Below are 17,038 nucleotides of genomic sequence, written 5' to 3' on the forward strand. Positions count from 1 at the left end.
ATCTATACTATCTTTAGTTCAAACTGAATTTCATCAAGAAAATCAAAAGATAATTACAAGTTTACAACAAAGAAATCTCAGCAATACAAATTCTTTTATCCACTTCTATGTTTCTAGAGTATATTTATGTGGTTGCCCATAATCCTATTTGAATAATTAATTGGTTGTCTAAAATCCAATAATTTCTGAATTTACTCGGTAATTTTCATTAGTCAAATAAACAAGAAATTAACGCCTAAGTTTCTGGAAGTCAATTAGAAATAACATACTAGTGGTAAATTGAAAATGTCAAAAGATATTGATTCAACAAAAAACAACAATAAACAAGGACACCAAACACCTGGCAATTTATTTCTACAATTCAGGGTCCACCAATGGTTTCTTCACCTAAATGGCCTCTCATATGCAAAATAGTTTCAACATCTTTTTCACAGCAACTATTTTCTCTCTTCTCTCTAAAACCTACATAGATACAAGAAATCATCTTCACACCCCCTACAAGAATCCATCTCTTTCTCCAGAATTTCTTGGTGCTGCACAACAAAAATGAAAAAGCAAGTGAGGTATGAGAACTGGGTTGAGGTTGCACGAGCCAACAATCTTCCCTCAGAAGGTGTTGAATGGGCTGAAGTTCGAGACAATAGCCAAGGAAGGACTGGAGAAGATGGACGCTTCCGGAAATAAGGTGTGGCCAGCGACGCCCCTTCCCGGCATTCTTTGCATCAATCAATACCTGTTGTAGAACATAATTACTCATCATTTGATATTAAAAGCACAGAGCCTCTTTGTTTGATACTAATATGCAGGAAATGTTCGTCAAGCATAATTCCAAATCCCATCTCTTAGCCCTTCTCAAAGACTTCCCATCACTTCACGGGCGCAGAAGCTCCCTCACGGGCAAGAGTGACACGAGCGGCAGCAGCAGAAGAGGACAACGAAGGGATCTCGAGAATGTAAATGAATGAATGGAGGCAGATAAAATAAATGATAGATGATGCAGGGAGAAGGCAATGATTTATAATGAATGATAGGACGAAGGAGAAAATAGAAGTTGATAATTTTCTTTTGTCATTGGACAAGCAATACGAATAAGAATAGCAAACAGTAACATTTAAGCTTTCAAGGATGAGTTCTTTTTCAGGCATATTTATGCTATCCTAGGTTAAATGTATTCTACTATGTAGGTATATGGTTCATCAGTTAAATATGTTCTCCTCAAAACTCAATTCAAATTTCTCATAATCATCAACGATCATCCAACTCTCTCTCAAATAAAAAATGAACAGTTCTTTTATATATCACAATGAGAGATCGAGATGTTGCTCTACCTTTAATCGTATATGTGCTTCCGATTCCATGATATATTACTCGTATCAACATATGATCTGGGAAACAAAAATAAGAAGAATGAAGATCAAAATGAAGTACGAATATAACACAATTCAGAAAAGTTGAAGTCACACAACTAACATTATTCTTACTAAGGAAAGATATTTTAGGTTGGCTGTTTTTAGCATTTTTTGTGTTTTTTTTTTTGTAATGTAAATTACACAAAACTCTGTACAACTCAATGAACATCACTCAGTTTCTATTAGAACATAAAACAAGGAGTACGCTTCTAATGACTATTTTGCTACTGTGAAGTTAGATTACAAAGATGAAACAACCATATGATTGGTCCTCAAGAGAAAAAACGGGCTCTTCATCCTAAAACAATCACATGAAAAGAATGCTTCAGCCAAGAGAGAAGAATCAACGAGCAAGCAGCATTAAAATAGTAAAAATCATAAGCATGAGTGTTCGTGCTTTTACAAATTTTACCTTGGATTTTGTATATGAAGCATTAGGAAGAGAAAGGCGACAAATATAAAAGATGAGCCAACAGAAAGGTAGGCTATCCCCAGGAAATTGTTATGGCCTCCTAACCAACTTGATGTTGAGAGAACAATCTTCTTGCTGCCACTGAAACTGTAGGTATTGTAGTTGTTCAGAAGTTTGACGGAGATTGTATCATCAGCATCTAAATCCTTTTCAATTCTTCCATACAACTTCCGGAAAGATGGGAGAGCAGAAGTGCGCATCCATACAATAAGATCCTCTTGATCACTTAGCTACTTGGTGCAAGTTGATAGAATCCATATAGAAGACCAATGGTAAGAGAACAAGAATAAAAAATACAAACAGCTCAGAATTTTACATATCAGAAGACCAAAAATGCAGTGGTTACAAAATATAGACCTAAAAATAAAAAAGATGTGAAACTCATACTTCATAAGAACTGAAAATTCATATCTAACTGTACACGGCTGGAAAAAAAATGGGATCAGACCTTCTCCATAAGAAAATACTTGGCTTCTTATAAGCATGGACATGTAAACATGACTACCCAAGATATTCAGATAACTGTGACCAAATCATCATCATCATTCCAGATAAATAGTGAAATCTTGATTAGGAAACAATTGGATGCCCAGGTTGTGACTGTGCATGCTTGAGTAAGAGAGAAAGAGAAGCGGGAGAAGATACGAAACATGCAAGGGATGTTTTTGTGATCAATGGGGGGATATGAAACATGCAAGGGGTGTTTTTCAGATCAATTAACAATAAGTTAAATAGACGAGACCTAAGTCTATAAATAAAAAGTGGGCGTGATGGATTTAAAAGTTATGCCTCATGTTTAAGAGTTAAAAAGTTTTCGAGCGATGAAATCACTTACAGAAATATTGGGGTCAAGTCTTGCACCACCGATTAGACTTCCATTCTGAAAATTGAAGGGAAAAACATGCTTTCCAAATTTATGATCACGGTCACTCTTCCATGCAATGTTCTTCCTGTTGACATTTATTTCGTCTACTCCCCGGAAGAAAGAGAACGTGTCATTGAACATACTCCAAGCAACCAGGCCACATGGGACAACTGGGAGACCATTGATAACATCCTCTGGTGCACACGAACCTATATCAGGGTACTCCAATCCATGCAAGAGCTGCCTCTCACTTCGGCTCTTATAATACCTTGATAAAACCAATAAAATTGACTTAATATATATAGCGCCACATTAAAGGAAAAACCAGTTCTAAATGCAGAACAGAACCATAACACTGAGGTCATTGTTATGTAACACAGATTCCAATATTAGTTTGTTTTTAGTTCATTTTAAAAAAAATTCCATTTTATGGTTCATTCATCTCGCGGGTGTCAAACATATTGCACAGAAAATGTTAATGAACTAAACACAAATTAATAATGAACTCCCGTGTTTTGGTTCAGCATTCTGCATTTAAAATAAGTTCTGCATTGATCAAACTCATATTATATTAGTATATGCAGAAAATGCAGCCTTGGTGTTCCATATCTGGAATTCTGGATATGAGAAAATGAATAATTTACCGTCTATGGTTCTGGTAGTAGTTATCAAGCTGGTAGTAGACGTATATTGGAGCTTTCATACTCCTGGGAACCTATATACCAGGTTTCTGGAACAGGTTAATCATGGAATCATTGCTAGACTTGAAGTTAAGCAATCAAATTGTAAAAACAAGTTACATATAGTATAACAGAAAAGATATATCAATACATACCACAAATTCCACCAGCACTCGGTAATTGGAAATACAAGTAAGGAAAGACATTTAATAAGAATCTGGTCAACAATGCATCAGTATCACTTGTTCCTGTGGAATTTCAGAACTTCCCAATGCTATATGTACCCACTCAATCGAAAGTCATATAACATTGATCCGGTGACATTTTCATATCCATTAAACTGGCGTACTTTTTAAGGACAAAACAAGAAACAGGCGCAGACTAAAACTTGAAAAGAACAGGCAAACAAGATGCACAGGCCTTTCGTTTCATATACCAATACCAGAGCCACATGGCTCTGCCGTCGCCCTCATTTTAGATACCAGGCAATCAGATATTAATCTACCCTTCTTAACAGCATAACAATAACATGAAACAAACACGATATTCCAATTCTGTTCCTTGTTCACCAACCAATAAATAAAATCTAGATTTTTGCATCAGGAACTCATTTATCAGATAAACAATTTTTATCATCAAGTTTTTTATCCCATCTGGCTCTAGCTCTCATTGGAAATACAGACATTCTATAAAGTCAATGCAGTAAGATATATTTATCATATTAAACAAATCAGAGCTACCAAATTCTCTTTCCACTTATTAATGACTAATACACAGCTGATGGCATCAGAGTATATACTACCTGTAGGTGTTTGGTGCAATTTTTGGGAATGAAATCATTTGCAATGTATGCCAGCTTGTTGCCTCTGAATGGCGCTGGAATGCATTCAACATCATATCTATAGACAATTTCAACAACCTGCAATCAAATCTACATTCATTGACAGCTTATATACATTAAACTACAATCTCACTAAAATATAAGAGAAGAAGAAGATTTACACTTCTTGAAGCATGAAGACAGCCAATCCCAACCGGGATAAATAACACCCCGACCACAAAAAATACCGAAACTACCTGTCAAGCGAAAAATTTAATTCGTACATAACAATAACACTTGAGTTTCATTACACAGATTCATAACTACGCCATCGAGCATTTGCGATTTTCCATCATTTGCTTACCCACACAGGTGATAGGACAGGTTTACAAGCTGGTAGACTTTGCTGAGTAAACTGGTATATGACTGCAAAATGATAATAACACCCTTCAATCAATTTAAACATTACTAACTACTCCTGGCTCAGAGCACAGAGTCCTCAAGCTTAATTTGGATTCATAATTCGCATTTTACAAAATTCAATTATAAAATCATGCACGCAGCACATATGTATGTATGTATAGATAGATAATATCAGTGCCAATATACAATCAGATTAACAATGATATTTCATGAATTACACCAAAAACATACATCAACCAAAAAAGTCACACACACACACACATACAATTGGAGCGGCGTTGGCTCAATGACACTGAATCAGATTCGATTCCAGATGCCGTGGACCTCCCTTCCTCCATTTCCCTTTCGATCAAATTTCAGAGCAACTACTACAACACAGTTTCACGAATCCGTAACGGCATCAGAGCTGAATTTGTTACTTAATTGCAAACGCCTGCCAACGAGAGAGAGGGAGATCGGTCGATCACTCGCACAAAAAAGGCGATGAAATATTAAAATAAAATTAGGGGAAAATCATTGGCAATGGTTCGTTAAAAAATTACCAGCTCCCAATTTGGGTGACCCTAGGCTAGGGGTGAGCAAAAAAACCGGAAACCGAATATCCGAACCGAACCAAACCGAAATTTTGAAATTCGGTTCGGTTTTTTCGGTTTTTCGGTTCGGTTTTAAAAATAAAAAAATTTCGGTTTTTCGGTTCGGTTCGGTTCGGGCGAAGAAAAAAACCGAAAAAACCGAAAAACCGAATTATATATATATATATTCTATTAATTTAATATATTATATTATATATAATAAATATATTCTTTTAATATATTATACTATATAATATATATTATATGTATTATTAATTTTATATTATATATAAATATTCTATTAGTATATATAAAATAAAATAAAATACACATATATAAATATATATTTATATTATATTTATTTTTTTCGGTTTTTCGGTTTTTTTTTCGGGTTTTTTCGGTTTTGTTCGGGTTTTTCGGTTTTTTAAGTTCGGTTTTCGGTTTTTCGGTTTCGGTTTTTCAGTTTTTCGGGTTTGGTTCGGTTTGGATTTTGAACTAAATTCGGTTTTTCGGTTTTGGTTTGGTTTTGGCAAAAAACCGAACCGAAACCCGAATGCACACCCCTACCCTAGGCTATGATAAAATGGTCATATGGAAAAATAAATAATGAGAAAGGCGTAGTGAATATCGTCCTGCTAGGCTGTTGGTAAAAAGCGACTTTTACAATTTAGGAGGCGCGTTATGGCTTACACGACATTATAAACTTATGAAATTGACTTTTGATTATTAACCAATTTCAAATGCAGCAAGTTCCTCTACGACCTCCGTCCTTGAAATTTTGTCATATTTTTTCATTTCCGTCTGTCCTATAAAATTTGTCACATTTTATTTTTTACCATTTTTGTTAATGGCCCCACATTCCACTAACTTATTATCGCTCATATTTTATTATAAAACTAATACTTTAAAAGTAGTCCTACTAACTTTTTCAACTCAATTTCCATTACATTTCTTAAAATTTGTATCTGATCAAACTATGACAATATATGGAGTATATTTCATTTCATTTTCCAACTAGAAATGTTTGCAGATGATTGTGAAAAAAATTATACTATTAATTATTGATTTACAAGAACCCTGACAAATGTTGAAGTTGATTTTGGAAACTAACTAGCACAATCTAATATTGACACAGCCAATTGTGTCTTGATACAATAACCCTATTCCCTTCCCGATAGATGTGTGTAACACGAAGCCCATGCGTTGCAAAAGATCCAACACTTGCATCTACGCCTCCTCATACTTCTCAGGCACGTCTGTAGATCGAGAATATATTTCTGGATATGAATTAATATGCTAATGGGTGCGTTAAAATGCTAACTTTTCTTAAATTGCTAACTTGCAAATTCATCAACGTAGTGTATTAAAAATGTCAACACGATCAAATTAAAATGTCAACATATATTTGTGTTGACATTTTAATAAACTGTGTTGACATTTAAATATCAATATCAACATAAAGTATTAAAATATCAACTTAAGTTTATGTTGACATTTCAGTATCACCGTGTTGACATTTTTAATACATTGCATTAATGTGTTAGCAAGTTAGCAACTGCTCACACCTCCCTAATAGTAATATTTATAATGTAGTAGTATCTTTGTATATGTTATCTTATTCATGCAGCTTATTAATTAATCTCATGAGTTTCATATGGAAACTTGAGTTCTACAATGACACTTTATTATCCATATAACGATAAACTCCCCTTATTGTAGAATTCCCCATTTTAAAGCTAATAAATTTTCGTTATTTACATAATTCCGAAACTTAAACTCAAGTGTAGTATGGAGATAATAATTCGATTAATTTTCAACCTCAAATGACTCCACTGATCGGAGGTATGGAATGTGGGGCCGCAACAACAATTTCAAATTCGTAATTTTTATTTTTATAAATTATTTTTCCATTAAAAACTAACAATAGACATTTAACTTTTTTAATTAATAATCCAATTTACTACTAGTATGTTTTTTCATTTTTGGGATGCATTTTTTTATAAAAGGATTTGCAATAGAAATTTAAAAATGCATAAATCAGTTGGCAAGTGGGAGTGAGCATGTCAATCATCAATACTTAGATACCAATTTATACGTACTATGTCAAACTTCTAAACTCTATTTTTAGCGAAACGGTTCCATTATAATCCAAGGACATTTTTATTACAGGAGCATTAATGCATTATCATCTAGTAGTAAACAAGATCATCGATTGAGTTAAATTGGGGAACACTGAAAATTTAGACATAAATATATCATTCACTATCTTTTAATGGAAACTCTATCGTTACTATTTGGAATATTATTCTATACCCATCTTACACTGAAGTGCCTTTTGTTTTTATTAGTTCCCATTTGTTTATTAGGATACTTATCCTAACAAAACCACTTTTTTCTAAAAGAAAAAGACATAAGTTAATGTGGGCTTTAAGGAGACTAATAATGTGTTATAATCAACTTCTCAACTTGACACTTTCAGTTGGTTCACTTTACTCTTTATATTTGCTTTAATTTAATTTGGGAGCAATATTATATTAATGTCCTTTAATCTTATTACTTGCTTATCCTAAAAATGATATCGCTGTTACTAAAATCAAAAGCTCAATACTTTTTTCTTTTTTTTTTTGTTTTAATCAGAAGACTTGTATATATGTTCAACTTTATGGGATCTTTTTCTACTTTCAAGCTGGCAGCTGTGTAAAAAATCATGGATTAAATATGCCCGGTCAATGGATTTTGACCAAATAATAAATGTGACGAGACATTTAATTTTGTGAAATTAAATGACATAGCGTCGATCTACATTTTACGTAGGTAAATGTAGTATATTCACTTTCTCAAATCCGATATCCGGTGAGTGAGAAATAGTGGATTAAAGTTGGGCATAATTAGCTTTTAATTAAAGCTTGGAGATGGAGCTTAGGGAATAATTAACTAGTATTAATTATCCCACATTGGAGGATTAACACATCTTTAATGTGTATAAATTAAGTGACTTTATGTTACTTAATAATTATAGTGGACCAAGATGGGTGAAAGAGCCCACACGCGCGCACACGCGCGCGCCGCCGCCGCCGCCCGCCCGCCCGAGCCCGTGCCCGTGCCCGTGCCCGTGCACGTGCTCGTGCTCATGGTCGCGGGCCTCGGGCCCGGGCCCGATCTCGATCTCGATCTCGATCTTGGACTTGGACTTGGACTTGGATCTTGGATCTTGGATCTTGGTCTTTGGGTGGTCTTTGGGCTTGGTGCTTGGCCCAAACTATTCTTTTTGGACCACCGCCGAGTCAGCAATCCAAGTGGCTTGACACGTCGTCAAGCGAGGCACAGTCACGGTTGCCACGTGAGAAATCCACACGCTCCACACACGGGTGGCACATTACAGCCACACGCATGTAACCGACGTCGGTTACGTTTTTGCCATGATGAGGCTTCAATGGCTGGTTGACCCTGCATGGTGGTTGGCCTATAAATAGGCTAGCCATACCACTGCATTAGGACACACACACCTACAAGCATTCTCTGCATAAGCTCTCTCCCTCTCCCTGCATTGTCTTTCTGTCGAAGCTCTGCCCTCTCCTCCATCCCGTTCGCCGGAGCTCTGCTGATTGCGGTGCTGCATCAGAAGAGACATAGCCGTTTTACCTTTGGGGACGACACGCCAAACCGAGAGCACTACCGGGGCGTATCTCGTCTTGCGGGAAGAGGCCTCCTCGACTCGGCTGTCATAGCATACTGGTTTAGTTGTTCCATTTTCGTTGTAACTTCAGTTCATTTTTGTATTCCTTCTTTTGGGTTGTATTACGCCCGGTTTTGTTTTCTTGTAATCCCAGAAACCAACAATCGCAAGACGAGATAACTTGCCTTTGAAGGAATTTGGACTTCTAAACTGAACTAAAACTTTCGAAATATTAAACACCTTTGCTGGAGATGTCTACCGACTCCAACACCGCCGCTGCCACCACCGCCGCCGCCATTCCCTCCACCATGGCGACCACTGGACCGGTCAACACTTCATCGGCTCCCTCGATGATGCCAACTCCCGGCTTCCCAGCTGCCTCATCCACCGTCCCTTGGGTTTGGGACAACCCCTTCGGGGCGTCCACTGGTTCCACCTTTGGTGGTTCGGTTGGTTCCACTTTTAGTGGTTCCTTCGGGTCCTTTAACGGATCGAGTGTTGGGGCCTTCGGGTCTCACACGAATGCTGGGACCTTCGGGTCTCATGCGGGTGCTAGTCCCTTCCGGGCTGGTACGACCATGGCGGGCTCTATGCCCAACATGAATGGTGGGGGCTCTATGCCCAACCATGTTGTTGGCTCCTTCGGGGGCAACGGAATTGGTTCCTTCCAAGGACCAACTGCGGCACCTTTGGCACCAAGAATGATGCCACCTGCCGAGAAACCACCAAAGTTTGGAGGATCTGACTTCAAGCGGTGGTACCAGAAGATGTTGTTCTACTTGACAACATTGGGCGTCGCCAACTTCCTCACGGAGAACGAGCCGCCCGCACCAAGCGACCAAGAGACTAGGCTCGAAGTCATGGCAGATTATGAAGCTTGGAGGAAAGGAGATTACCTTTGTAAAAACTTTATTTTAAGTGCATTAGATGATAGCCTCTATAATGTATACTCCAATGTAACCACATCTAAACAAATGTGGGAAAGCCTAGAGAAGAAATATAGCATAGACAATGCTGCAGGGACTGAACAGGTTGTAGCATCCAAGTTTATGGACTACAAGATGGTCGACTCTCGACCCATCATGGAGCAAGTCCAAGAGCTCCAAATGATCATCCACTCCTTAGTGGCTGAAGGGATGACCTTGCCCGATAAATTCCTAAGGTGCACGATCATTGACAAGCTCCCTCCAAGTTGGAAGGACTTCAAGAGTTATCTCAAGCACAAGCGAAAGCAGATGACCCTTGAAGACTTGATCGTGAAGTTGCGCATTGAGGCCGACGTGCGCAAAAGTGATCAGAAGGCTAAAGGCTTCACCCCAAATGAAGCCAAAGCCAACCTGTTGGAGCGGGGCGGTCCCTCCAACAAACGCCCTCGCCCAAACCGTCCAAATGACAAAGGGAAGGGAAAGCAGCCTTCAAGGAAGTTTGAAGGCGACTGCTACAAATGTGGCAAACCGGGCCACTTTGCCAAAGACTGCCGCAGCAAGAAGAAGAAGCCGGCAGCCCACGTCGTTGAGAAGGAGTTCAAGGACTGGGATGAGAACGACCTCATTGCAGTGGTCACTGAAGAGGTTAACCTTGTTGATAACAAGGGAGGCTGGTACATCGACACCGGCGCTACTGCTCATGTTTGCTCCGACAGGAGCAAGTTTGCCTCCTACACTGCTGTTGAAGGGAGGAAGATCAACATGGGGAATCAAGCATCGTCCGAAGTCCTCGGCGTTGGCAACGTGATTCTCATGATGACGTCTGGCCTAACTATCACTTTGAAGGATGTGCTGCATGTCCCGGACATCCGCAAGAACCTAGTGTCAGGATCAATACTAGTTAATAAAGGGTTTAAACTTGTATTTGAGTCCGATAGGTTTGTCTTGTATAAGTTTGGAAAATCCATCGGAAAAGGTTATGTAACCGATGGGCTTTTCAAGCTTAGTGTAGCAACTCGAAGTGTTGCGAAGCCATTGGCCAATAAGAATAAAACATCTACTTCCTCTTATTTGATTGAGTCTTCAAATTTGTGGCATTGTAGATTGGGACATGTAAATTCAAAAGCCATTAAAAGATTAGTAAATTTAGATTTACTAAAGGCTAATGAATTGGATATCCAAGATAAATGTGAAATTTGTCTTGAAGCAAAAATGACTAAGTTGCCGTTTCACTCGGTTGAACGAAGCACAAAACCCCTTGAATTAATTCACACGGATGTATGTGATTTAAAGATGGTGCAAACTAGAGGTGGTAAAAAGTACTTTATCACTTTCATAGATGATTGCACAAGATATTGCTACATTTATCTTTTAAAAAGCAAAGATGAAGCAATAGAGGCGTTCAAAAATTATAAGAACGAAGTTGAGAATCAACTTGGTTGTAAAATCAAAATGATTCGAAGCGATAGAGGAGGCGAATATGTAGCCCCGTTTGAGGAGTTATGCAACGCAAGTGGTATAATTCATCAAACAACTGCTCCATATTCACCACAATCTAATGGTGTTGCAGAACGCAAGAATCGAACTCTAAAAGAGATGATGAATGCACTGCTACTCAGTTCAGGATTACCACATAACATGTGGGGGGAAGCTGTTTTGACAGCAAACTATATCTTGAATAAAATCCCTCTCAAAGGAAAAGATGTTACTCCTTATGAGTTGTGGAAGGGAAGGAAGCCATCCTACAAATACCTCAAAGTGTGGGGGTGTTTGGCAAAGGTGATGGTTCCTCCGCCCAAAGAAGTTACAATCGGACCTAAGACGATTGATTGCATCTTCATTGGATATGCACTTAACAGTAGTGCATATCGATTTGTTGTTCACAAGTCTGAAATATCGACTATCACAGTAGGAACAACAATTGAGTCGAGGAATGCTGTATTTCTCGAAAATACCTTTCCCTGCAAAGATAAGGAAAAGGTATCAACCAATTCTGAGACAAGAATTGAAGAAGCCACTAGTTCTAAACAAGTGGAAGAAGAAGCCACTAGTTCTAAATCAACAGATGCGGAACCTGAATCGCGCAAGCGTGCAAGGCCCGATCCAAAAGATACAGTACTAAGACGTGGTAATAGAGTCAGAACACCAAAAACTTTTGGTCCTGACTACATTGCTTTCATGTTGGATGAAGAACCAACATCGATAAAAGTAGCCTTTGCTGGCCCAGACGGGCTGCATTGGAGAGAAGCTGTTCAAAGCGAAATTGATTCAATTTTGCTAAACCACACATGGGTGTTGGTTGATTTGCCCGAAGGTGCTAAACCTTTAGGATGCAAATGGGTTCTTAAAAGAAAGTTTAAGGCCGATGGAACAGTTGATAAGTATAAAGCCCGATTAGTAGTAAAGGGTTTTAAACAAAAAGAAGGACATGACTTCTTCGATACCTATTCACCTGTAACAAGGATTACATCTATCCGGGTGCTTCTCGCTATTGCTGCATTGCACAATCTCGAGATTCATCAAATGGATGTAAAGACCGCGTTTCTGAATGGTGAACTAGAAGATGAAATCTATATGGAACAACCCGAAGGGTTTGTAGTACCTGGACAAGAGAAAAAGGTATGCAAGCTCGTGAAATCCCTATATGGATTGAAACAAGCGCCATTGCAATGGCACTTGAAGTTTGATAATGTGATGTTATCAAATGGGTTTAAAATCAACGAGTGCGACAAATGTGTCTACATCAAGAGCACTAATAACGGTCATGTTATAGTGTGTCTCTACGTTGATGATATGTTAATCTTGGGTAGCAACACTCAAGTAATTAACGATACAAAGGCCATGTTAAAGAGAAACTTTGACATGAAAGACATGGGTCTAGCCGATGTAATTCTTGGAATGAAGATTCTAAGAACGAATGATGGAATCATCTTAACACAATCACATTATGTTGAGAAGATATTGAATAAATTCAAAGCCTATGATGGCGCGCCGGTTAAGACTCCAATTGAACTCGACGTTCACTTGAGCAAAAACAAAGGCGAGCCCGTTGCACAAGAAGAGTATGCACGGGTCATCGGGTGCATTATGTACTTGACTAATTGCACTCGACCTGACATTGCTTGTGCCGTGAACAAGTTAAGTCGTTACACGAGCAATCCAAGCAAAGAGCATTGGAGAGCTCTTGTGAGGGTTTTGAGATATTTAAAACACACTCAAAATCTTGGGCTACACTTCTCGAGATACCCCCCGGTGCTTGAAGGGTACTGTGATGCCAATTGGATATCCGATAATAGAGACTCACTTTCAACAAGTGGATATGTCTTTACTATTGGGGGTGGTGCTGTATCGTGGAAATCCACAAAACAGACCTGTATAGCCCGATCAACAATGGAATCGGAGTTCATTGCCTTGGATAAGGCTGGTGAGGAAGCCGAGTGGCTTAAGAACTTCCTTGAAGACATTCCATGTTGGTCTAAGCCAGTGCCACCAGTGCTGATTCACTGCGATAGCCAAGCGGCTATTGGAAGGGCAAACAATGGTTTTTATAACGGTAAGTCTCGACATATACGTCGACGACATAACACCGTGAGACATTTGATCACAACAGGGGTGATTACAATTGACTATGTGAAGTCAATAGATAATCTAGCGGATCCGCTAACCAAAGGGTTAAACCGTGATCAAATGAATAAGTTGCTAGAGGGAATGGGTTTGAAATCCACAAACTAAAGAATTGTCATAGTGGTAACCCAACCATGATGACTGGAGATCCCAAGAACTTGGTTCAAAGGGACAACTAAGCTATGAGAGTTCATGGAAAAACACTCAAACTATATCTATTCCCTAGAGAGCAATAGAGTGTTGGAGAACTTGCCTCGTGGTAAAGGCTAAGTCTATGACTTTTAATGGTTCTTAAGGATCTCAAAGAGATGGAATTCTCAAAGAGACCAAGTATGACAAGGTACTTGACTAAGAATCACCTATGTAAGTGCGAAGTGTGGTCGCTTCATAAAAAAAACGCACTTATGAATCCAAAGTGGTGTCCAAGACCGCAATGGACACAAAACGTGAGAACGGATGAGGTTGAGGTGTTTAAGTGTTAACACCATTGTCTCGGTGCACGCCGTGGGGGATTAGTTCAAAGCATCGCGCTACTAAGCCGCCTGTGTATCCGATGGTGTCGACTATGGAGGGTTCAAAGTCAACAACTACCTATCCTTATGCTTATATACCTCGCGAGGGTTGAGCTTGTGTCTGCATGCATATGCATTCGGCTATTTCCACTCATGTGGGGGATTGTAAAAAATCATGGATTAAATATGCCCGGTCAATGGATTTTGACCAAATAATAAATGTGACGAGACATTTAATTTTGTGAAATTAAATGACATAGCGTCGATCTACATTTTACGTAGGTAAATGTAGTATATTCACTTTCTCAAATCCGATTTCCGGTGAGTGAGAAATAGTGGATTAAAGTTGGGCATAATTAGCTTTTAATTAAAGCTTGGAGATGGAGCTTAGGGAATAATTAACTAGTATTAATTATCCCACATTGGAGGATTAACACATCTTTAATGTGTATAAATTAAGTGACTTTATGTTACTTAATAATTATAGTGGACCAAGATGGGTGAAAGAGCCCACACGCGCGCACACGCGCGCGCGCGCCGCCGCCGCCCGCCCGCCCGAGCCCGTGCCCGTGCACGTGCTCGTGCTCGTGCTCGTGGTCGCGGGCGCGGGCCGCGGGCCTCGGGCCCCGAGCCCGAGCCCGATCCCGATCCCGATCTTGGACTTGGATCTTGGCAATTGGTCTTTGGGTGGTCTTTGGGCTTGGTGCTTGGCCCAAACTATTCTTTTTGGACCACCGCCGAGTCAGCAATCCAAGTGGCTTGACACGTCGTCAAGCGAGGCACAGTCACGGTTGCCACGTGAGAAATCCACACGCTCCACACACGGGTGGCACATTACAGCCACACGCCTGTAACCGACGTCGGTTACGTTTTTGCCATGATGAGGCTTCAATGGCTGGTTGACCCTGCATGGTGGTTGGCCTATAAATAGGCTAGCCATACCACTGCATTAGGACACACACACCTACAAGCATTCTCTGCATAAGCTCTCTCCCTCTCCCTGCATTGTCTTTCTGTCGAAGCTCTGCCCTCTCCTCCATCCCGTTCGCCGGAGCTCTGCTGATTGCGGTGCTGCATCAGAAGAGACATAGCCGTTTTACCTTTGGGGACGACACGCCAAACCGAGAGCACTACCGGGGCGTATCTCGTCTTGCGGGAAGAGGCCTCCTCGACTCGGCTGTCATAGCATACTGGTTTAGTTGTTCCATTTTCGTTGTAACTTCAGTTCATTTTTGTATTCCTTCTTTTGGGTTGTATTACGCCCGGTTTTGTTATCTTGTAATCCCAGAAACCAACAAGCTGAAAATGGCTTTTGCATCTAGTAACTATTTTATTTGTTTCGTGGATCGATTAACATACATTAATTAGTAATATGTACTAGCATATTCTAGGATATTTAATTGTACTACGGTATACGTAGTGATTTTTGCCCAAAAGGTCAATGTGACCAACCTCTATTAATTTATTTGATGCTTTATGAATTACGCTATTATTCTTTCATTTGAGTTAAATAAGTAACCTATTAATTATTTAATTACTAGTACTAATATGCTAATTAGTTTTGTGACTGGATATATATGGAGTGTTAATAAAAATAAAACGCAAGTTAGGAGTATGTTTAAAGATGCATATGTCCAAGACACAAATATTTTTTGAGCTTGCAATCGTTTCTCTGCCATAATAATTAGTATCTTCTTTATCTAATCTAATCATATATTCCCTGCGATGGAGAAAATGATTTTAATTTATACCCTTTAATATGCATTCCTAACTGTTAAACGGATTTTTAGAGTTTTATTATTTCAACCATCTTAATTGCTCACCTTTCAATATCTCTCTCAAAAAAAATTTGTGCACCTCCCACGTATACGTATGAATAGTGAAAACCAAAAGAAATTTAAAGTACTATTAAAAGTAATTGTTATGTTGAGATGAAATGAAGAGTTACACATGCTTCGAAGAAATTGTATTTGTCAACTTTCAAATAATACTAAGACAACGACATTTTAGCTTTGCCTAATACATTATTGGATGTATTTAACTTTAATATATCATACTACCAAACAATGAATTATATTTAATTACATAAAATAGATATTTTAATGCTATTATACAGATTTGGCATTCATATAGCAATCATATATTTAATTACATAAAATAGATATTTTATCACTATCATACAAATATGACGTTCATATAGCAATCATAATCAGTGAAATCTATCACACTTTATTGCATACTTACATCTCCCTTGAGACCTAAAATGATATCGTTTCATTAATGTGAATCGTGATCATATAACACCATTTCAAAAATCGTGCAAGAATTACATTATCAAAAAATATTGTGTTATTTCCAAATGTTTGTGACTTCACGGAATCAAACTCCATATGTTACTGCTAATATTCATTGAAAAAAATTATAAATTAATAGAAAAATGCCCATTAATTAATTCCTTTAAAATAAAAAGAAATCGATACTGTCTCATAGTATTACATTTAAAAATTAGGATCAATAATAATTTTCCATTTATCATCCTATACTTACTAGGGGTGGGTAGGTACGATATACCTTACCGAAACCATCATACCGTATACTTTACCGAAAATTCGATATGAGAAAAAATCATACCTTTACCTTGTTAGGGTCGACCACATACCTTACCAAAATTTTCGGTATACCTTATTTTTGGTATGACAAATTTCAATATCGATAACATACCTTATTTTCAGTATGTCATATCTAAATTCGGTATACCGTACTTTTGCGGTATACCAGAGTTTTACGGTATATCGGACTAAAATACGACATACCAAAATATCATTATTTTGTAAATAATTCTAAATACAAACACAAATGAAAATAAAATTAAAAAAACACTTAGAAAATATGAAATTTAATCAAACTCAAACATATTCAATAAAAAAACTGCAACAATTAAACTCCACGCAATCACATAACGTTCAACGATATTTGTTTGGAACTAATTTAACTAAAATCTTATATGTGTTTAAAACTAATTGATTCAACGATATCAAGTTTTCCTAATTGAGTTTATT

At 38.2% G+C, this 17,038-nt stretch overlaps 1 protein-coding gene across 2 annotated transcripts; it reads right to left on the reverse strand.

The window, feature by feature from the left end:
* Positions 1 to 254: 254 nt before the first annotated feature.
* On the reverse strand, positions 255 to 5,240 carry LOC121808179 (putative ALA-interacting subunit 2). Of its 2 annotated transcripts, XM_042208565.1 has the most exons (10): positions 5,212 to 5,240; positions 4,935 to 5,102; positions 4,611 to 4,672; positions 4,429 to 4,503; positions 4,229 to 4,345; positions 3,391 to 3,461; positions 2,717 to 3,014; positions 1,822 to 2,111; positions 1,329 to 1,385; positions 255 to 733 (listed from the first exon to the last, which is right to left on the reverse strand). In XM_042208565.1, exons 2-9 carry the CDS (start codon positions 5,005 to 5,007, stop codon positions 1,331 to 1,333), a joined length of 1,041 nt encoding a protein of 346 aa, XP_042064499.1. In that variant the 5' UTR covers positions 5,008 to 5,102; positions 5,212 to 5,240; the 3' UTR covers positions 255 to 733; positions 1,329 to 1,330. The 2 variants fall into 2 exon arrangements, with proteins under 2 accessions (XP_042064499.1, XP_042064498.1); XM_042208564.1 differs by lacking the exon at positions 5,212 to 5,240 and having other exon boundaries at positions 4,935 to 5,185.
* Between the last annotated feature and the right edge of the window lie 11,798 nt (positions 5,241 to 17,038).

This window comes from Salvia splendens, chromosome 6, assembly GCF_004379255.2.
Source record: "Salvia splendens isolate huo1 chromosome 6, SspV2, whole genome shotgun sequence".
In the NCBI taxonomy this organism is placed as follows: Eukaryota; Viridiplantae; Streptophyta; class Magnoliopsida; order Lamiales; family Lamiaceae; genus Salvia; species Salvia splendens.